This window comes from Crinia signifera, chromosome 12 (assembly GCF_055691185.1).
Source record: "Crinia signifera chromosome 12, ASM5569118v1, whole genome shotgun sequence".
Taxonomy (NCBI): Eukaryota; Metazoa; Chordata; class Amphibia; order Anura; family Myobatrachidae; genus Crinia; species Crinia signifera.
Window position 1 is genome coordinate 67,884,520 of NC_139228.1, and position 23,617 is coordinate 67,908,136.

The following is a 23,617-nucleotide window of genomic DNA, read 5'->3' on the forward strand; positions in this document are numbered from 1 at the left end:
GCCTAACTTACATGAATGAACATATGAACGCAGGAATGTAGTAAGCGGCCTCTAACCTCAGCACATTTCACAAATTTTACTAATATGTTTTTATTCTTAGTTGGTGCTACCGATCCAGTCATCGGTTACCCCGGGTGCTGCCCTGGTAACGAACGAACCCCACTGGCGGAATGCTGGCTACACACTGTCCGTGGTTTTGCACGGAGATCCTGGCTGAGCAAGTATTGTGACAATGGGCCCTATTACAGAACTGATCGCAGGACAAATATGTTCTCAAAATGGGGAAAACCCATGCTGCACTGCAGGTGGGGCAGATGTAACAGGTGCAGAGAGAGTGAAGCTGTGTACACACGGGGGCGATAGGGGCTGAAATCGCTGGAAATATGGTCGCTGGCGACCATATTGCCAGTGATGGGAGTGTGCCCTGGCGATAAATCGCTCCCATTTTCAGCCCCATTCTAATCGCTGGTTGCAGGAGTTTGCTCCTGCGAGCAGCTGATTACCTGCAGCTCCCCCGGCAGAGGTTCCCCTTCATCAGCTGAGCAATATATCTCCCCCGTGTGTACGGGGCTTTAGATTTGGGGGGGGGGGGGGGGGGGGGGGTTTGTTGAATCTGAAATCTAAATTGCAGTGTAAAAATAAAGCAACCTGTATTTACCCTGCACGGAAACAGAATATCTCACCCGAATCCAACTCTCTCTGATCCTGTTACATCTGCCCCACCTGCAGTGCAGTGAGATACGGTCATTAGGTTGACATGGCTAAGGTCAACAGGGTTGGAAGGTCAACACAAGCATTACGTCGGCATTGGAAAGGTCAACGTTTTTTGTTTGCCGACAGACGGTATTTCATACCTTACCATTCCCTACGGCGTGGAGGAAGAACAAAATAGTACGCCGAGCGCGGTGGGGGGGGGGGGGGGGGGGAGCGGTACACTTAGTGTCCATGCTGACTATGTCCACATTCGGGGGGAAAAGGAGACCTACCCATTGTCGACCTAATGCTTGTGTCGACCTTCTGGCCATGTCGACCTATTTCAGGTGTCGACCTAAGCCCTGACAACCTTCAGTGGTCAACCTAATGCATGTCGACTTTCATGCAGTTGACCCTATGACCCATACCCCGTGCAGCATGGTTTTGCCATTTTGAGAACAAAGTTATCCTGCGATCAGGTCTGAATTAGGCCCAATGAGCATTAATGTTATTTTCACATATTAATCATATTCATACCATCCAACTGTCCTGATTTACAAGGGGGCAGCACCAATTCTTTAGGACTGTCCTTCTGTCCTGTTGGTGGGCAGCAGTGTCCTGCAGGGGGGGGGGGGGGGGTGGTGGTGGTGGGGGGGGGGGCGGCAGTTGAGTATCTCTGCAGAGCAGCAGTGTATTTATGAAAAAAAAAGGGGATTTTTTTCCTTTAGGGCCCCAACGGGTCAGAAAGGAAAGAAACGGGCGCCTATATGTGTGTTGAGCCTAGCTGCTCCCACTAAGGGGGTGTCAAGAGCCCCAATAAAAAGCAAGAAAAAACAACAAGGGTGTGGAGCGCTAATGAGCTAATTGGATCAATTGGGTATTACAATAATTTATTGTTAATAAAATATAAAGAATAAAATTCAACAATTTTATATCAACATTGGTACAAATCAGCAAAAATTTAATTAAAATAGAAATTCATGTGGGACAGTTGGATATATTATACTTCTGCACTGTTAGCGATCCCTCTGGTCACTCTGCTTATATGATGTCAAGTGACTCCTGAGGCAGTCCGTGTTTAAAGAAAGTGGGAATCCATAAACCTGGCAGGAAAGTTCATGTGCGCTGGAGGAATATGAAATGTCCTCGGTTTGTAATAAGGTATCCTCACGATTTTATGTGACAGTCCAATCCAAGAATTGAGCATATGGTGGTATCCCAGTTGTATATAAAGTATTGGGCACGGCAGGTAAAGTCAGGCTTAGACCAGTATATCCAAATTGATCAAATCCAATAGTCTGACATGCAGTAGTAAAAATATTTAAAACAGGCTGCTGCTCCCTAACATGTTTCGCTGTCCTCTGACAGCTTTATCAAAGGTGCAAGTGTATTCATGAGACATAGAGGGGCGGTGGGCATGACAGTAGCTCACAGACCATTGGACCCATAGTGATGAAAATAAGAGGGTGGCTTTCACGCAAAGCCACACCCCTTTTTGTAAGGCCACACCCCTTTTCCAGCATCCGCGCGCCTTTGCCATGCTGGAGTCCAGACTGCAGCAGCTGGATTGGTGGCATGTAGGCATTGTGATACAGAGATCTCCATGATTTAGACCTCTCCAAGGCCACCTGATAATTTTATGCATTACGGGGTGCAGGGTGGGATTGGCAATGGGAGCCACAGAGAAGATTCCCGGTGGGTTGGCACGTCTGTGGCCGATAGAGGTTGAGGAGAGGCAAATGGTTGTGTGGATGTGTTAGGGGTAGAGGGTGGTATGCTTGTGTGGGCATGGAGGGGGGCTACTTTTTGGAAACCTTTCCAGGGTCAATTTAAATTCCCAATCCACTCATGGCACCCGGGACGGGAATTGTAGTGGAATTAGAATAAAGTCACAGACACAAGAGGCCAGGCGCACCAAGCTTCAAAAGATAAAAAAAGAAGCAGCCAATCAGCTACTGACTGCCATGTAATTGCAGGCTGGTTTTTTTGTGTGTAAATGACAGTTAGGAGCTGATTGGTTTAATACTTTATCACTCCCCAAGTTATCTCTCTACAAGGCTTAGTACATCTGGCCCAAGGACAGCTGCAACTCTGTCAAATCAAACACTATGAGGAGGGATACCGGTCCTTTAACAGACTCCACCCCCTCAGCAGACCCCGCCTCCACAAGGGCTGCTTCCAGAAATTTTCTGGTCTCGCTTCCTAATCTGTCCCTGAAAGGGAGAAGCATTATTACAGCGCTGATTGGAGAAACATCCTGCCCCCAGAGTTGTCGGGACGTGCGTCCAGCCTGTGCTTTTATGCCAGAACTTATCTGGCCCTTGCCAGTACAGCAGAAATGTCCGTGGGTAAATTGATTTGTGGGCAGTGCCGGTGCTACCCACTCAGCAGCTCCTGCAAAGCAGGGAGGAACCATGCTGAAAAGGCGCTGTCTCCCTCCCTGCTCTGCTAAAGCTGCCTCAGCCCTCACTGTCACTGCCTCCTGCACGCCGCCCGCAGCACCTGTCTGACAGCGGGCGGCAGTATGGAGAGGCTGAGCAGCTCCCTGCACCGCGCACACACTGTCCTCCTCCTGCGACCTGCCCCCTCTTCCTCATGGACACTTGCGCTGAGGCATGTAGCGCTGTCTTCTGTGAATGCCTGGATGACATGTCATGTCCGGATCCGCCCCCTACCCATTGCTCCCTGCGCCTGTCAGCTGTCAATCAAATGATGAACAGGCAGCAGCCCCGCCTCCCCTTTAGTGCCTGCAACATTTTGCAGACACAGCACTGAGATGGTGTATGCATACATGTACATGCACCCAAGATCCTCCATAGGATTGCATTTTGCATACACTCCCACAATCGGGCTGCAGCTTGTTGCAATGGCAATGTGAAAGGGCGCAAAATGTATGGTTTGCAGGAGGGCGCCGGACACCCTAGCACCGGCCCTGTTTGTGCGGGTATTCATGACCCGCCCTGTTCTGGGACTTGGCATCTCTGGAAGTGTGCCCGTATCGCTATGCGCAGTAGGTCGGCCTTGCCCACAAAAGTACTAGGCTCTTAAATTTGTGTGAACAGGGCCAGACCTAGGCATAGGAGGAATAACCGGTTGACTAGGGCAACCGATACCTAGCCTCCAGGAGGTGCTGGCGGGTACGGGGTCCATCTAGGCAGCTGTTGTAGCTTTATTCCACTAGTGCCAGAATTTATTTGCAAACTGCATGAGGTGCATGTGACATCATTAGGTGACATCATTAGGTCACTGCACTACCATAGGTGCAGCCACAATATAGGACTGCGGAGAGAGTATGACCAGCAACCTAGTCCCACCACCCACGTCTGGACCACGTAAGCTGTATCGGTCGGATCTGGGTAATGGTGGGCCAGCATCGAAGCAAAGAGCACAATAACTGGCAGCCTCCACTGCACATAGCATGCAGGTGCACATGACACGTGTGTGCGTGTAGGTATGCGTGTGTGTGACCAGACCACGCTCAGTCTGTGCAGTTGTGGCCAGCTTGGACTGCGACCTTTCACGGCCATTTACAGTCTGAGCGGAAGCTTTCTGTAAGAGCCAGCGCTGTTTGTGTATGACTGGAGGAAATGGTATTGACTTCTGCACAATGAATCCGCCCGTAGCCTCTGAAAGCTTCCTCCCCCAAGAGACAGTCATTCCGTGCATGTTCCAGGATCAGGTTATAGGAAATTCCCAGCACTTACCTCCTATCTGTCTCGGCATCTCGCAACGTACTAAGTGCGCACCCGGGGTGGCGGTTATCTGCCTTCCATCTGGTCTGGTATATGTCACTCCTGGCCATGATGATGCCAAGCACCTCAGTCTTAAGCTGACCATACATCTACAGATCGATTGTCAGATTGGGCTGGTTGGAATAAAATCCTGGCAATGGATGAGAGCAGATGACAGTTGACCATTTGTTTTGAAATGCTGGAAAACGGTCATTCAGATATTACCAGGTGTTTGTTCCAACCGGCCCAATCTGACAATCGATCTGTAGATGTAGGTTCTAATTATACTGACTGGCAGCGTTCAGTACTTGGAGGCCCATCTATCGGGTTGGGATCATTAGGTCGACCAAAGGAAGGTGGACAGGCCTTAAGTCAACACAGACAAAAAGTCGACCAGGCTTTAGGTGGGCAAGGTTGACAGTCAAAAGGTCGACATGGGTATTTTTCCAATTTTTTGTCCCGAATGCCATATTCGGTTCACAACATCTCCTCGCTGTGCTTGCCATGATTAGGGCATGGTGCCTCGCTCCGCTTGGCACACTATTATAGTCTCTAGTGGATGGCAGGGCATGAAATACCTCCTGTCGGCACATGTCGACTAAAACAAAACACGTGAAAAACTCATGTCGACCTTTTGACTGTTTACCTTGCTCATGTTGACCTAATGACCCTGTCGGCCTAAAGACATATTGACCTTTTAAAGGTGTCGACCTTTAGTGGTCGACTTAACGTATGTCGACCGACAAGAGTGTCGACCTAGCGACCATAACCCATTGCAGGGTGGACAATATCAGGTATGTGGGGATGTTACAATGCTGCAATCATGCGATTTAGAAGGGCTTGATAAATATCCTCCAAAGAGTAAAAAAATGTCGTAGTCGCCAATAGCAACCATATTCCATTCGTAACAACCAGTACAATCGATAAAATGATAGCTGGCATCGCATTCATTCCTATAGGTAACACCCCACTGGTACCTTTTAGAAGGTTTGATACATCTTCCCCTTTGTCACGTAGCCCCCATATTTGTGTTCTAAAACATTACCAGAATTTCCTATGAGGGTGCGGAGAGATAGGAGCACTGATAACAAACCTCTGTATTACCCATTGATAATCACCCCTCTATAGCAGCCCTATGAGAAGGTTCCGTGCACTTGTCAAACCTCTAACCCAGGGGTTCTCAAACTCTGTTCTCAGGACCCCACACAGTTCACGGTTCCCAGGTCACCCGGCAGGTGCATTCATTACTCATTGATACATTTTAAAAAGAACCACAGGTGGAGCTAATTATTTCTGTGAGGAGACCTGCAACACTGAAGACTGAGTTTGAGAACCTGTGCTCTAACCAAAAAGATACTTGTGAGATTTTACAATCACAGTGGAAGGTCCACAAGGACAGACAGGAACAGTTCCTGTAATAGGGGTCTCCCGGGTGAGTCATCTCAATTGTTGGACTGAGAGGTTGCAAGGCTGCCTGTCAATTAGGCAATGAGTCAGTAATGATCATTAGCAAATGGAATGTGTGACCCCTCTAAGGGTCACTTCCTCTCAATGAGTTCATACTTAAGTCCATTCAACCGGACTTTGGTGCATTACACTGACCTCGGACAGAGGGCCTAATTCAAGCCCATTCGTAGGGCTGCGAATTTGCAGCAATGCAGATGATAAAACCAGACATTTTCAGTGAGAGCATCTGACATCAGCACCGGCTCCGATCACCAAAGATTCATTGCAGCGCTCGGCTACTCAGCCTGCCGCACACACCGCAATTCGGGATTTATCGCTCATGGACGAGATTCACCATCATTGGAATATCACTGTGCCACATTCAAGTCAGTCGGTCTTGAGTGACGTATCAAATGCACCCCCTTTAGGGCCAGTGCAAGCGTTGGCAATTTAAGATGGGCATAACTGCACAGCGCATGGTCTAAAGCAGGGGCCTTTTTTTTTACCTTTTACCCCAAAATATATTTAGCTATGCCGACGGTACCTCCTTGATTAGAATTCTTATATTAGCAGCACTCATATTTGTTATATGATCGATAGATAGACTTTATCTTGGGCAGAAACAACTTTGAACATTTTCTGCTTTCATTACTGCTAGTATAAAATAAAAGGCTTCCTTTCAGGCGCTGTGAAACCCTTATGGCGCCATATAAATAAAGTATAATAATAATAATAATAATAATAATAATAATAATAATAATAAAAGAAGTGGGCAGCAGCAGGTTTCCAGCCTCCAAACAAAATGTCCCAGTCATCTTGAAGCTGCTGCGTAACATGCCAGGAGCATTTGAGGTCATTTGCCCCGGTTCCCCAACCACTAAACCAAAGGCCCCCACACTGACGTACTTGCCAAGTACTGACGTGCGACCATGAGATATAATTTTGGGGGGCACATTATTAACACGAGGTTCCAGGGGGGGGGGACGACAAGGAGGAATTCCCAGCTTTACAGCCAGGTGCATCTTGGTTCTACCTTGACATTGTTTAGAACAATTAAATCAGAGACCTACATCTGGGTTCAGGTTTGCTCTGGCCTTGTAATCACCTGTTACATCCAGATCGGAGAACTTCATATATTGTACAGCAATAGGGCTGGAATCGGCCGAGTGTGAAATGTTCCCATTGTAATGGAAATGTTTATAGACTGTAGGAAACTGGCGGAATGAACAGGAATACCGGGTAACTGGAAGAGGAGTCGGCAGTGCAAACTGCTACTCTCATACAATCAACAGCCAGCAGATGCTGAGAGTTGTAGTTCACACAAGAAACCGATTGCAATCTCTCTGTACACAGACAGACGCTCGAGGGCGAGAAAGACACGAGAAACACGGAGACAGATTGCAGAATTTATTATTGGAATTGTAATGGCTTAGGGAGGGGATGCATAGAGAAAGTCTGTGACATTAATGGCTTATTTCACACCATCCTACGTTTACCATAAGCTACAGTGACCACTAGTATATTCTGCGTGTGATTGGTTATAGTGGATATTAAAAATCCCCCAAATTGTTACCTCTGATGTAACATGACAGGCTAAGGGAGGTGGCCTCAGCATTCAAAGGCCATTTTATAGTTCTATTCATATTATTAAATACAAATAAATACCGTAACAAACAAAAAGGTAATATACAAAACAAATAAAAATACTGGTACTCCTATCTCTGGCCGATGTCCTGTTTAAGAGACACGGTAATGCGTAGCATCAATGTTTTATAAATCGTGGCGCTAGGGTCTTAGAACCACAAATGTGCTGTTACATAATCCAAAAATCAGACCAATCAGAATCTAGTAGTCATTTTGCAAACAAACACTAATGCATCCTATGGGGCTCAGAGAATGGGCCTCATTCAGGTTCATTCGCAAAGCACATTTGGTTTGCTAATGGACAATATGGACAATACCATGCTGCACTGCAGGTGGGGCAGATGTAACGTGCAGAGAGAGTTAGATTTGGGTGAGCTGTTTGTGCAGGGTAGATACTGGCTGCTTTATTTTTACACAGCAATATAGAGATCAGCTTGAAGTACAAACCCCACCCAAATCTAACTTTCTCTAAACCAAATGTGCTTTGCGAGTGAACCAGAATTAGGTCCAATATGCATATATAATTATTTCATTAAGTGGCAGGTTGTTGTTCCTGGCAATAGGGTCCTCAATATGTGCCAGCTGACCATACACACTGTAGCATGCGACACTGTTGGCAAAATCAATATGTAGAATGAAGACTGTATACCAGGGGTGGCAAAAACAGTCTTCAAGATCTACCAACAGTCCACATCAGTGGTGGCTGCAGAGGAGGGGATGCAGCACAGTTCAAAATTCAAATAGGGGATCCACACCAACTGCCAGGGAGTCAGTTTAAAATGGCAGTTGCTGTGCCTCCCCTATCTGTGCTGCATCCCCACCTCTGGAGTCACCACTTGTCCACATCTCCCAGACCCCCTAGCTGGTGCACAGGTGCAGTCATCACTAACTGTCACATTTCCCAGACCACCTAGCTGGTGCACAGGTGCCACCATTATTAAAACGGTCACATTTCCCAGACCACCTAGCTGGTGCACAGGTGCAGTCATTACTAACTGTCACATTTCCCAGACCCCCTAGCTGGTGTACAGGTGCAGTCTTCACTAACTGCCACATTTCCCAGACCACATAGCTGGTGCACAGGTGCAGTCATTACGGTCACATTTCCAAACTTGTGCTGCATTCATTCCTAAAAGACACATTCAACAGATCCACAGGTTTCTTGGAAAACACGGACTGTTAGCAGATCTCGTGGACCTGGTTGGCCACCCCCCGCTGCAGCCATGACTTCAGCAGTGCCGGAGCTCTCTCCTGGTTTAAATAACATTTTAGAAGCAACAAAGTACCTCAGGTAAAACAAGAAAAAAGCCTCCTTATAATCATAAATACAAGTCTGTAGCAATGGAGCCCACCAAACATAATTATTAGAAACACGTCATTGAAAAAAAGGTAGAGATTCAACTTCTCTTTGGGTCTTTTCCAATACAAGCCAGTATGTCACTTTGTAGGATACTTTGAAAGCTAATGACCCTCCCCTCCCCCCAAACCATCTGAGTTGGTTTTGAGTTGGCAGTTTCCTTGGCACCAAGTGTGTCCAGTAACAAATATTTAAAAACTAAAAATCAATATTGTTATGCCTAGTTATCACTTCTGATGTCGTTCTGGCAGGTCCACCCTGCGGACTCTAACTTTGGACTTGTAGTGGTACTCCTTCAGGTATAGTTTCATGGAAGGGGGAACCGGAAGGGCGTCAATGCCATCGTAATTCGTGGAGCCACAAATAACTGTCCTGCATATGTGCTGCAAGGAGAAGGGGTATGTCCTGTGGAGAGGGCTGGAGAGTAGGGGCTCGAAGAACATACATGAGCTAGGGTCCTTGTAATGTTCTAACAAACCTGTGACGTTGGGAGCGTGGAACACGCACGGATCGTGGGCATCAAAGCTGAAATTGTGGTTCCACTGCTCAATCCTGGCGTGGAGAGAGCGGCTGTAGCGCCTGAAGCTGACGGAAAAAAGGTAGTCTTCTTGTGCGGAGTCCCTAAGTAAAAACGTACCTTCTGGCTTTCCGTCTAAGAGGACCTCTGCTGCGTACCTGTCCATCACTCCCCAGTAACAGGGGTTGTTATTAATCTGAAAAAGGTCTGGAACCAGACAATGGACATAATCTATCTGGGTGTGGTATTTTGGAGGGGTCACCTCTTGGAAGGTCTCATCGTCTATATCCCACTTGGGCTTGTTCCTCTTGCGGGAACTTGCACACAGTGTGAGAACGTCATCGTCTGAGTCCAGGTCACTGTCCTCCTTGTTGCTTCTCAAGGCCTTGGTGGTGACGGACTTCATTGTGCCCGTCTTTATAGCGAAGGATGGGTCCTGTTCATTGGTGATGATACTGTCCGACCCATCAGAGTCATGATAAGCCATGGCTAGTGGTTCCACCTTTGGTGCATCTTTCACCACACACTGCTTGTGCGGCTGGCTGACGGGGGCAGTGTGTCTTTTGATGAAATGCCACCTATAGGCCAGGTCAGATTTCGGGGGGAATGGGCACTTGTCCAGCATTAATTCACTTATATGAATTTTCCTTTTGGAAGACATGACGGAAGAATGGCGGCTGCTGGAAACCTTTATGGGAAAGCATTGGCCTACGGCGTCTTGCAATTTCTGCTTCAAAGACCGGCCTAAGAGTTTATGTCCACACGAGTGGTCTAAGTCAATTTCAATAGAGGAACAGCTGTGGGTCCTCTCCTGGCTCTTGGCAGGGCCATCCGTCTTCTCCACCGCGTACATCGTGTCCCCTTGAGATGAATGGCCACTTTTATTCGACCAGGAAAGTTTCTTTCCGCTCCAAACATAGCCATCTTTTCTGTCCACACTTCGGCTGCGGACGCTCTTGGGTCGAACGTCCAGATTGCTGAGCTTATCCTCGATGTTTTCAGCCATTATAATTGTAAATAATTGTTCCTATGGGTGCTGGGTGTCGCTCTCGATCCAGTATGTATCTGTATATTGATATAATAATAAAAAAGGTTAGTTAAGCGTTTAATAGAAAAACAACGGTTTTAGACTGGCAATGAACTACCAATAGGAAGCAAGCGTTTAATAGAAAAACAACGGTTTTAGACTGGCAATGAACTACCAATAGGAAGCAAGCGTTTAATAGAAAAACAACGGTTTTAGACTGGCAATGAACTACCAATAGGAAGCCAGCGCAGTCGCAGAATGGATACGATCACTAGGTCCATTCAATTAAGGTCGACATACATTGGGTTGACAATTAAAAGGTTGACACCTGAAATAGGTTGACATGGCTAATGTCGACAGGGTTTTTTTTTAGCCAACAGGCGGTATTTTATGCCCTACCATCCACTATGGTGTGGTGGGACAATATAATAGTGTGCCGAGTGCAGCGTGGCACATCGCCGAAGCAGGGCAAGCACAGCGAGCCACGCGAGGGGACACAGTACACTTAGGCAGAGTCCATGTCGACATTAGGAACAAAAATAAATAAATGAAAAACTCATGTTGACATTTTTACTGTCAACTTTCCCAATGTCGACCTAATGCTTGCGTCACCCTTCCAACCCTGTCTATTTAGCAACGTCTACCTCTTTCTGGTGTCAACCTTTATTGGTCGATGTTAATTGAGCCTACTCTATGACCCACACCCATCACGGACCGCATCTGGATCACGGAACACTGTTACCCCTTTTACACTGCCGCAAAAACCCGGGTTATCAGCAGGTCAGAGACGGTGTAAATGGGTCACGCGTGTCCCTTTACACGGGACTTCTACCCAGGTCCTGACCTGGGTAGTACACGGCTAGGACCTGGGTAGAGGACGGTGTAAATGGGTACGCCGGGTCATCCAACCTGGCTCCCATTTACATGAATGGGGGACGTCCAACCTGCGTATGCTGATGGGGGCACACACAGCCTCCGCTGCGGTCTGCTATACTCTGCAGACAGCAGCGGCGGAGGTGAATGGATGCCTGCGTGCGGCATCCATTCACTTCCCGGAAGACAGCTGGGGGGGGGGGGGGGTTTGCACGGGGGCTGGGGGCAGCTCAGCAGCTTACCTTGGTGCTGGGCTGCCCCCAGCATGGCGATCAGCGGTCCCGGCAGGTATGACCGTGGTCCCGGCGCTTAGAGATGATGCCATCTCCAAACGCCGCCTCCGTCTACACTGCTGGTAGGCACCGCAGTGTAAATGGGGTAAATCCCGTATCCGACCCGGCTTGGATCCTTGTTCCAAATGCCGGGTTGGATCTGGGATTTTTGGTGTATGAGTATGAGTTGGGTGGTGGATTTTACAATGGAAGGGGAAGCCCATGGGTAAAATCCACCACTGACTGCATTATGGAATAATTCGGAAGGTTCACAAGTGAATTTAGCAAAAAAACGTAAGAAAAAAAATCTGCTAACAATCATCGTCTGGTTTCTGTTGCATTTTATAAATTGTTGTAGAATTATTTTTATTCCCATACTGAGGCTAGGGCTTTTGAATAGCAAATTTAGGTATGTCCCAGAACCTGACTGCAACCACACTGCACAAGTCACGTTAAAAACGAATCATCGCAAATCAAGTAGTCAGTCATAGCGAGTGTAAGGGAACCACCATATAATTCCACTGGGTACTCTGCCCAGTTCCTAAACCTCCCATATCCTTGTGGACATGAGTCATGTGTAGTACAGGCAGTACAGACAAGCTGCTCGTACATGATGCCACTACCCATAATGCTTTGCACCTTACACACGAAATTCTAGAACTAGACTTCTGGGAATTGTTAGGCACGTGATTAAAACCCAGTCTATATGTGTCTCCCGAGTTCAGCGCAGATGCTGCATTCTTCCAACGCCAAGAGGATGTTCTTGTTTCAGCTCGTAGTTTAATTTCATTTGCATTGTATCTAAGTTAGTACGCTGTGGTTTGTGGGTAACAGTTTCTGCAGTGTTCACACTAACACCCTGTACCTGTCACAACCCCTGCAGTTCCACTTTCCTGCCTTGGGGGGGGGGGGGGGTCACCCTCTGCTCTGTTGCTTCTAGCACACTCTGGCATGTATCTCAGCGCTGAGATACAGACCAGCATGTGCTAGAATCAACATCGCGGAGGGTGACACCCCCAAGGCAAAAGTAAAATAGCCCCAAAAACGATTGCCTCGATTGATATAACAATCGCAGAGATTTGTTAAACTGTTGCGCAGGTACCGGTGTAACTCACCGCAGCCAATCAGAACCAGTATATATTTTTTGGGGAAATATCAGAGCAAATATCTGATTAGTTGCTAGGCAGCCTGGTTACCAGTGTGCCAGTTGTCTTAAGTCTCCAATGTTTCTTAAAAAAAGTCATGTTTCTAGATCATATCAAGTCACAATGAATATACAGCTGGACCCTCAAGGGATAAGCTCTTTGTGTCCTAAATATCTATTCACAGTCACCAGCCTGACAAGTCAGGACAAGTCTGAGGGGCCGAAGAGACGGGAAAGTCCACTCGGCTGAATATTTGCTGCCGGAAGCACAAAAACCCCATGAACAAATAAAATAAGATAAAAGGATGAGACGTGACTGAGCCACACAGATTGATGTGCTAAAGATCAACCATAATATATATTATATATAATCATTTTCTTATAATAAAAAGATAAAACACCTCCAGAAATCAGAAACCGAGCAAGAAGGACAGAATAGATCTCCCTGAATGGAAGGAGCTCGTGAATTTATAATGATCTCATTCATAAAAATCAGCTTCTGGGAGAAATAATTATCTAGGCTTCAGTAACCTACTTTTTTTTTTTTTGGTGACTTCATGCTGGAGAAACTGTGCAGAGAATCTCAATGAGGCAGGGGGGGGGGGGGGGGTGTGTGAAGGGGATGGAAATTGTAATTTACAGGTCTCATGCATAGATCTATTATTATAATAATGTATACTCTGGATTCCCTGCTGTTTTTCGCTACTATTTTTGTTTTATTTACAAGTTAGATAATAATAGAAATGAGGGTTTTTAAAGGGAGGTCTCCTATTCTGATAATAATTACCCCTTTCACACCAGCCGAAATTCCCGGGTTGGCAACGACTAGCGCGGGTGTGCAAGGTTCCCGGGCCAAATTTCTGGGGACTAACCTGCTGGCTAGCATGGTTGCTCCCGCGACCAGCCCAGGTTACTGGCTGGTGTGAAAGGTATTTACTCGTGTCCAGGCAGCAGGGTCCAGACTGCGGGGATCCGGCAGCGGTGGCTGGGCGCTTCTAGCGCTGTTTGCCGGGCAGGAAGCGCGGGATTCGAAAAATATTGAAAAGACTGGCCGGACGCTCTTAACCAATCCGTGCCCTGACAGTCGTTTCTAAATGTGTTCAAATTCAGCGGCGCTTCCCGCCCCTCTGCCCAACAAATATTGCTACAAGCGCCCAGCCGCCGCTGCCCGGATCCCCACAGTCTGGACCCCACTGCCCCTTCCGCACACCAGGAAATGCAGGGACAAGGATGGTGTGAAAGGGGGCAACCCGGGAATGTCCCTGCTTGATCCAGGGACATTTTCCATTTTCTCAGGTAAGTCCCTGCATTTTCTGGTGTGAAAGGAGTATAAGAGGATGTAATGCCATAATTGGGTAGGCCAATCAGCCCAGGAGCATAGGAGTGCAGTGACAATTGTGGTGTGATTTTAGACTGTATACGGGACTCTGTAGAGCAGGCATGTCCAAACTGCGGCCCTCCAGCTGTTGTGAAACTACACATCCCAGCATGCCTTGCCATAGTGTTAGCATTTAACCAATTGGCTCCATACTGTCATTTTCTAAACCCAGCCTGAAACTTGACAATTGGGATCTGATTGGCTGGCGCATTATCACCTGCCACTACATTGATCGTAACTGTTAGGGCAATAACCTGTTTCTTATAGCATCATTCATGCAATCTGTATACTATATACGGACTTCGTTTCGTATATATAGAGGAACAGACACGGAAAAACTACTAAGGGCCAATTGTGACAGGCAACAAGATGATGGGGCAAATAAATGAATCAAATCAAATTACTGGCATTTCACCCACTGGTGAATCTCAGAATATGTCAATATAATTGGAATACGCACACAACTTGTATAGAAACGTCTCGGGTACTTCGTATATTGGGGGTGGCAGAACCTGCATCTCAGAACAGACTTTTACAGAAATCTGGCAGAGTGCATTGAATAACTTTTAAATGGAATTGTTCAGACATTCAAGGACTAGCACAGCAGTATTTGCCAACTCTAGTCTTCCTCATGGACCCGTGACACTGCAGGTATTACAGATATCCTCAATTAGTATATACTCCACCACCTAACATATGTCAGCCAGTAATGAATAAACATTTGCACCAACCAAGGAGATCTGTCAAACATGCCCTGTTTGGGTCACCACACATTGAATACCACCCTTTAATATTTTCCACGTTCGGTTCTACTTGAAATGTGCTGCATTATTCATCGATCTTTGGCTGGCATTGTTGGTAAATGACATAGAATCCTGCATCCATTTCCTAAATTTCTACTGTAATGAATAGTAAAGCATATACTAGACATATTTACATGTCAATGTCATGCAAATCCCAGATGAGACTTTCCCGGGGAAAGTCATACATCCTGAATAGATGCAGCACAGATAGAATTATGCCAGAGGGGCTTACATGTCCCCCTCTAAAAAAAAAAAATAAAAAAAAATGTATAAGATGACACAATTTTGCATATCAACGCAAAACAAGTTTATTTCTGTACATGTCATTTTTTTCTATCTACTTCCATGCAAGGACCTAACAGAAACTCCCAGATTCCTAAGACACTGATATAACACCCCTTTCTCACCCATGGCTGTAATATGTACAGCTCAGGAAAATATAGGACAGTATACATCATCCGTCTGCCAATCCTTCCTCCTACCATGCAGAATATGAGTGTCAGCTCTGGGTTACGGAGAAGCAAAAGGGGACTATTCCAGTCTCCTATCTATGCGACAGTTCATTATACCAACAATGCACAGACAGGTGGTACCCGGCAATGATCAGTACTCCCCAAAAATATAATAAAAGTGCATTATATTGCCAAAACTGTGTATTTATGTATCATGGTGACATTAGTACAGTTACATGACACAGACAGGAGGACGGACACAGTGACATGGAAGAGACAGCATTTAAAATAAAAGTTAACCCTAACTGTCAGTTTTGTGATCCAATGTGGCAATCAATAGCACAATTAAAATACAATAAAAAAAACACACAAATAAACATTTCAATAAAGTAAAAATAAATACATACATGGACATATACACACAAATAAATACTATTTCCCAAGCAAGAGGAAGCCCCTAGACAGGGACATTCAGATCAGACTTGATACTTTGTGACAGATGTAGCCACTTAGGAATGACAGTAGCTATTGTACAGAATAATACTGTACATTACAGGACATGAAGAGGAGGGGAGGGATAGGAAACCACCAGCACATTATCACATCATGATCAGTCAGTAGCATCCCCTGTACAGGACCAGACCAGCTCTCTTACCTCACCTCCCAGCTCAGCCGTCACATGCCAACTGCTGTCTCTGTAGCAGAAAGAAGAACAAAGACACAAGTGAATTTTGCAACCACACAGGAAGAGAAGCAGGATCTCACAGCCCAGGCTGCTACTGCCATTTCCTGTGCACAGCAGAACTACATTACCCAGAGTCACCCCTCCCAGCATGCACTGCAGCAGCATGGGACTTCAATATTAACCTCTTAGCTACTCAGGCCAAAACTGCCTACACTAGGAAAGCAGCATATTGATCAGACTATTATGTCATTTATTTACAGCAAAGGTTGCTTCTGTCCAGCACTTACATGCCTTGCAAGCCCTTAGCTGCCAGGAAATGCTGGGACCTGTAGTACCACACCACTGGATAAAGCAGGGTGCTTTCCTCTGGTTGTCAGTATCTTACAAGTATTGGGGTGGTGGGTAAGGCATACTGGGTCTTAATGCCCTACGATGGGAACAGAGAAACCTTGGTCGGACGCTGATCGGTCAGTTGCTTGGAGTCCGAGGCTGCACTGTGCCCCTGGGGAAACTCGGGGGTGCCGAACATGCACGGGTAATCCCAAAATCACCATGCACTAGTATGGCACTTGCACTGCGCACTTCCCTTCAGGTAGCGCTGCACGTCCTTACCTCGTCCTTTTGGATGGGGTAGGACAATTTTTCACACCCCCCACCCTGTCCTTCTGGCTAGGGTATCTTTATTATTTATTTCTCTTCCCCTCTCACGTTCGTCACTTTTCACGTTCCTTGTTTTTTGTAGTTTTGACACGTTTTTTTGGGTAGTGTGGTCAACCCTTTCGGGCCTTCCATTTCCCCAATGTGCCGAAGCTCTCGCCTTTTGGGGAGAGCTTCGGTCCCCCGAGGACGACCCCGAGCCGCAAGGCTGAGGGAAGTCTACTGAGGGTCTCTCCAAACCTTCGGGTGCGGAGTACCCACCGTCCTAACCCTTCCGGGGGTTGAGGAATGAGGGTCTCTCTAAGCTTCGGCGAAGAGGACCCACCGTTCCCTATTTTCCCCTCTTCGGCCTTATGGTTGAGAGGGGTTAGGGGAAAAAACGGGGCCCGTCTCCTTCGGGAGATGGCCCAATTCGATCGCACGGCCCCCTTTGCACGTGTTTAGGCACAGCACTGGTGGTAGGGAGCACACCTCGGGCTCCTGAGTTTTTTCAAACTCAGTAGCTGATCGTCTATATATATATGGCTAGTGTCCGTGGGTAACCGAAACACTGTCATCTGTTTGCAGTGAGTGAATCTACAGCTCTTTCTCTCTCACACACATACACAGAGGCAATCACAAGGTAGCAGACTAGCTTTCGAAGCATTTGCAGTTTATGCGCCTGATGTGACTGGTTGGTGCTTAAAGGAATGACTTTAAAGGCTTGGCAGAAGTAGGATCTGGGCTGAAGCTATTAATCAGCTGATGGAGTGAGTGCTGGACAGCAAACATCTGGGAGCTGGCCATACATCAGAAAGATCGATCTTACGATTGATTGTGCTCATGATTGTGTACAATTTCCCTTGAAATCCCCGGCAGTCCTTGGTGGTTTTTGGACACACAATCTACTCACAATCCATCATACAATCAGTCATACAATCCATCTGCTGCAAAACGTAGCTACGCCACTAGTGTGACCTTAGGTAGGGATGACCATTGATGGCTTATAAGCAGGGCTATTTTTCAGCAGGCTCCAGCAGGAACTGTGGCCCTTATTCTAGTTCACTCTTTCTGACAAAATATTTCTAATGCTGTGTACACACGGGGGAGATAGGTGCTATAATCGCTGGGAATATGGTCGCAGGCGACCATATTGCCAGTGAGTGGGAGTGTGCCCCGGCGATAAATCTCCGGGTGCGCGCTCCCGTTTTCTGCCCCATTGTAATCGCTGGTCGCAGGAGCTTGCTCCTGCGACCAGCTAATTACCTCTGCGGCACCCCCAGCAGAGGTTCCTTTTCAACAGCGACCATCTCTGGTCGCTTGTTGAAGAAGAGACACTGAGCAATATATTGCTCAGCAATATATTGCAAGCAATATATTGCTAGCAATATATCTCCCCCGTGTGTACGCACCTTTAGATAGACAAAACCATGTGCAACCGCAGGTGAAGCAGGTGTAAAACCCCACCCAAACCTAATTATCTCTGCACAAGTAACACCTGCCTCACCTGCAGTGCTCATGGTTTTGTCCATCTAAGAAATATTTTGTCAGAAAGAGTGAACTAGAATAAGGGCCTCAGTTCCTGCTGGAGCCTGCTGAAAAATAGCCCTGCTTATAAGGCAGGAAACATTGAGGGCTATAAAACATTCTATCACCTGCCATCAGCTGTGATGATGTGACATTACAGAAATAGTAACCAAAACAGAAATGTGGGGCGCTCTTGGGTATCGGGATGAAAGAAAATTTAATCAACACAATGTTTAAAAAGTATCACAAATTTATTACACAATAATGCATGGAAAACACATACCAAATGGTACTAAATGACTCTAGACATATGAATAAAGATAAAAATAAATATAAAAATACAAAAAAAAAAAAAAAAAAAATAGAAATAAAAAATAAAAAATGAAAAATAATAAATTAAAAATAATGAATAAAAAAGAATTGCAAATTGAATAATAAATTTAAGATTGGACTTTGCAGTTAATAGATGTCAGCACATCCAACTTTTTAAGGTGCAATTAATAACTTAGCGTAATCCACCAATGTGGATTTGATCTCCTTTACCCTTTGATAGGGTCTGGCAGGTAGATATATATAAAAATCTACTGGATGCAGTTCCTTGTAAAGGTTTATAAGTCCAGTTGTTTAATTGAGACCGGTTTTATATTTATATCGCTAGTGTGCACACTTAGTATTTATCAAACTTAACTTTGCAAAGCAATGATGCAGTTGAAGCGAGATTGGGAGCAAGGACTTCTGTTTATTGTTGTTGCATATGAAACAGTGTCCGTCCTGTCCCCTTTCAAGCTCTTACCAGTGGTTGATCAGCTGGCGTATTTTTCAATTCTGCGCTGAGTGGAAAACTCAACACTACAGCGCCCGCTCTCTCCGTCCTCCGCTCGGCTTTAAGGTAAGTATCGCCGGTCTGCTGGAAATGGCATCTGACAGTGACCGCTTTCTCCTGCCTCTTTCTCCGCTTGAGGAATCACACGGCGCTCTGCCACAGCGTCCGTGGACAGTGATGTAATCGGCGGCTTGGAGGGGGTGTCAGTAGTCGGCTCAGCGTCAAGCAGGTGCTGTGGAGATGAGAGCGTCTTTCCTGGGTAATGCTGGAACGCGTTTCGCCGCGCACTGGGCGGCTTTGTCAACCAAGTGTGAGGTGTATCCTCACAGGTCTGTTTAAATGCTGGTCTCTTAATTCAGCTCAGGTGTCTCTCATTGTCTGATCACCTGTGTGGTTTCTCAAGCTGTATTTCTCCCATTAGCGCCGTGTGATTCCTCAAGCGGAGAAAGAGGCAGGAGAAAGCGGTCACTGTCAGATGCCATTTCCAGCAGACCGGCGATACTTACCTTAAAGCCGAGCGGAGGACGGAGAGAGCGGGCGCTGTAGTGTTGAGTTTTCCACTCAGCGCAGAATTGAAAAATACGCCAGCTGATCAACCACTGGTAAGAGCTTGAAAGGGGACAGGACGGACACTGTTTCATATGCAACAACAATAAACAGAAGTCCTTGCTCCCAATCTCGCTTCAACTGCATCATTGCTTTGCAAAGTTAAGTTTGATAAATACTAAGTGTGCACACTAGCGATATAAATATAAAACCGGTCTCAATTAAACAACTGGACTTATAAACCTTTACAAGGAACTGCATCCAGTAGATTTTTATATATATCTACCTGCCAGACCCTATCAAAGGGTAAAGGAGATCAAATCCACATTGGTGGATTACGCTAAGTTATTAATTGCACCTTAAAAAGTTGGATGTGCTGACATCTATTAACTGCAAAGTCCAATCTTAAATTTATTATTCAATTTGCAATTCTTTTTTATTCATTATTTTTAATTTATTATTTTTCATTTTTTATTGCTATTTTTTTTTTTTTTTGTTTATTTGTATTTTTATATTTATTTTTATCTTTATTCATATGTCTAGAGTCATTTAGTACCATTTGGTATGTGTTTTCCATGCATTATTGTGTAATAAATTTGTGATACTTTTTAAACATTGTGTTGATTAAATTTTCTTTCATCCCGATACCCAAGAGCGCCCCACATTTCTGTTTTGGTTTCTGTTATTTTGGAGGTTGGCAACCCTCCTACGTGGTGGCTGCTGGGCATCGAGTTACATCACAGTCATCCCCAGCGCCTAAGGCAAATTTCTCTTGCAATTACAGAAATAGTGACTTATATAGTGAATAATCGGATGCCGTCCATTGATGGCATAAAACTATTCGACCCTCGCCAATTGATGCCCAAAACATCCCGACCATTGATGTTTTGGGAACATCAATAGTTGATGGCCTTCCCTAACCTAAGGCAGGAGCCCTGAGAGAAATTGCTCGGACCAGCATATTGAGGGACTGACAGAGGCTGTTGTGCAGTGAAGGCAGCTCTGTCTTGCCCTGTTGTCACTGCGAGTGTGAACTACACAGTATTTACCCGGCAAGCGGCGGTGACGGACCCCCATTCTCACTGCTAGGCAAATTCCTGGGTGAAGCAGTTCTACCCCGTAATTTGCCTTTTAACACAGTTTTTTTTGCAGTGTGAACGGGTCAACCCGTGTCTGCATACCCGGATCTCAAAAACGGGTAAACAGAAGGGTTTTACCCGTGTATGAGATCCGGGTACGCAGACAGTTCACACTGCAAAAAAAAAACTGTGTTAAAAGGTAAATTACTGGGTCGACATGCTAGACCCAGGAATTTGCCTGCAGTGAGAACGGGGTATAAGTGACTGTCACTAGAAAAAGAACAGATTAGAGGTGAGGAAACCATCATGTGAGGCAATACAACAGATTGGCCACAGGGGGGCAGTAATGTGTATCCAGCTGATTAGGATGTCCTGCTCCAGGGCTGGATTATCCAAGGGGTGACAGAGGCGGTGGTCCCGTGGCCCCTACACATTAGGGGCCCCCACAGACTGCTTTATAAATCGGAGCAGTCTCTTAAAAAGCAGTCTGTGGGGGCCCCCAGGGACAGGCAGCACACTCTCAGAGGGGCCGGAAAGTCCCTCTGCCTCCCTGTGCTCTCTCTCAGCATTTGCCCTGCTGCATTTGCATTTGCCCTGCTGCCGATCATCACCTCATTAAAGCCCTATACATACTATAGGATATTGAAAAATATATTGTTTAGAAAGGGCAACCCAATATCATTCAATGACCTCAGCAGATCCTAGTGACATCACTGAATTATATAGTTTACCAATGTCATTCATTGTGTACACTCAATATCGACCACCCACAGTCGATATTATTAACTATATTGGTGGTGGCCAGGGTTGCCTAGTGTGTGTGGGGCTTAACATACCTTGTTCATGTCACTAGATTGGATGATCTGACAGGCGGATAACTTATTCAGGCCACAAAATGAATGTTTATGTGTCTGTTGGGGGGGGGGGGGGGGGGGGGTGTGTTTCGATAAAGTCACAGAGAGACCCTGAAATGATCATTATTAGCCAGCACGAGAAAGGAGAACAATACTCGCTTTATCTATCCCCAGCATAAGTACCGATAACTTATTTTTTTAATGTTGTATGAAAACTTGAGAACGATAATTCCCTGTGTTGTGATACCAATATAAACTCACCTGGGCTTCTGGTAATGAGGTGTTATGGCAAAACACGCCCAAGGGCATTTACAGTGGGATTATTAAGGAAATATTTACATGTATACATGGCGAGCAGGGTTATACAAAAATGACATTGTATAGCTGAACCAGACAACAGTTTGCTGGTTTTTCCAGAAGCATCAGGTTTAAGCATAATTATCCAGGATGCAGGTGACCCCTTTCCGAAGCTGAGACAGGAACACAACACCTTGGGCTGACACGTACTTAATATGGGGTAGATGTAAAAGTGCAGAATACAGGTAATGAGAGCTGGGCGACCTGACGCAGTGTGTATGCAGTACATGCGCATGTACAGTCACATTAGCATTCCCATAGCAATCCATTTCCACTAATACCCCTTTTAAACCAGATCCTTGACCCGGGTTATTGCGGCTCCACTCCAGGCCAGGACTTGGTATAAATAGAGTAAAAAATAACCCAGGTCCTGTTCCCTGGGAATCTGACCCGGCAAATGTTCAGGTTCGGACATGGGCTTACCGGGAGTCAGGGGCCATGTAAATAGGGGAGCCAATACCTCTGGACCTCAGCCTCTGTACAGCCTCTGCTTCTGTGTGTGGTACAATGCAGACAGCAGCGGAGGCGGGGAGGAGGTGAATGGATTCCTGTGTGCAGCATCCATTCACCTCATGGGCGGTGGCTACCCTGCACAGAAAGACAATGCATCCAGCATCTTTCCCAGGATCTGGGCTTGCCCCCAGCATGTCGGTCGGCGTCGCGGGGCCCCGCCTTCCCGGCATAATGTCAGGAGATGGTGTAAAAGGGGACAACTGCTGGGTCGCATCTGGGTTGGAGCCTAGTCCAAAACACGTAGACTCCTTCCCCCCTCCCCTTCCTCCGTGCTGCTTCTCCTCCCCCAGCAGCATGTCACAGCCGGGGATGTCCTTTCAGCTGCAGGGGGGGGGGGGGGAAGAGGAGACGCTGGGGACCACCGCAGAGCCCAGGAGGTGGAGGAGACCCTCCGCATATCACATCACAGGTATCGCGGGGGACCTCCGTCACCGCACCGAAATGCTAGCCGCATATGTTAGTACATATGTGCTAGCATTGCGGCGGGGGCGTGGTGAGGGGTGGCGATGTATGTTAGTACATCCCGCACAGAGATCGAGACACAACCGGATGGGAAGTTATACCTTTAGGGCTACTTCACACGCTCCGGCTGACGCCGGGCAGCGAAACCCTGAATGGCCAAGAAGCCGTGCCATACACAGAAGTTTACAATGCCAAAGTTTACGCTTATGCCAATTAAATGGAAAGGAAGCTTCTAGTGTTAGTTAGTTTGATTTGCAGCTAATTGTTATTTTACTTTTAAGTCAGATATGACTGACCAATCCTGGCACAGAAAGAAATGTCGGATGAGCTTTAATGTCAATGGGTCTGAGTCAGCTCTTGTGATTCCCATAAAGCTGGGTACACATATGTACAATTTAATTTTTCTTGCGACCGTTCGATCGACCGAATACACGTTCGGCCGTCCGAAACATACGACCGATCTGCGCGTACACATATGTACAATTTTACTTGCGACGTCCGATGTACTCCCGTCCAAAAAATCGCAAGAAAAAGATTGTACCACCGTACACACTCTCCCGTTCTGGCTATTCACACGATAAAAATGTACACAACATTATCATAATGGGCTGGATTTAAAAGAGCATACCAAAACGAGGCGTGATCACGGAACAAAGAATCGTTCGTGTAGTACAGTGAATAGAGCCGTGACTATTCAGATCATTGCTAGCTGTACTGGATATACGTACGTACGTTCGTTCGTCTATCGGTGCATTTGGGCCTTTTTAATTATGAGCTTGAGGAGAAGGAAGGCTCGTG

General features: G+C 46.4%; 1 protein-coding gene across 3 annotated transcripts; it reads right to left on the minus strand.

Annotated features, from left to right (window-relative positions):
* Positions 1 to 7,264: 7,264 nt before the first annotated feature.
* On the minus strand, positions 7,265 to 16,150 carry SOCS4 (suppressor of cytokine signaling 4). Of its 3 annotated transcripts, XR_014466160.1 has the most exons (3): positions 15,993 to 16,149; positions 8,479 to 10,453; positions 7,265 to 8,424 (listed from the first exon to the last, which is right to left on the minus strand). XR_014466160.1 is itself a non-coding variant. In XM_083166192.1 (2 exons), the coding sequence occupies exon 2, from the start codon at positions 10,392 to 10,394 to the stop codon at positions 9,099 to 9,101; it is 1,296 nt and encodes a 431-aa protein (XP_083022318.1). In that variant the 5' UTR covers positions 10,395 to 10,453; positions 15,998 to 16,150; the 3' UTR covers positions 7,265 to 9,098. The 3 variants fall into 3 exon arrangements, 2 of the variants coding, with proteins under 2 accessions (XP_083022318.1, XP_083022317.1); XM_083166192.1 differs by having other exon boundaries at positions 7,265 to 10,453; positions 15,998 to 16,150; XM_083166191.1 differs by having other exon boundaries at positions 7,265 to 10,453.
* Positions 16,151 to 23,617: the final 7,467 nt, after the last annotated feature.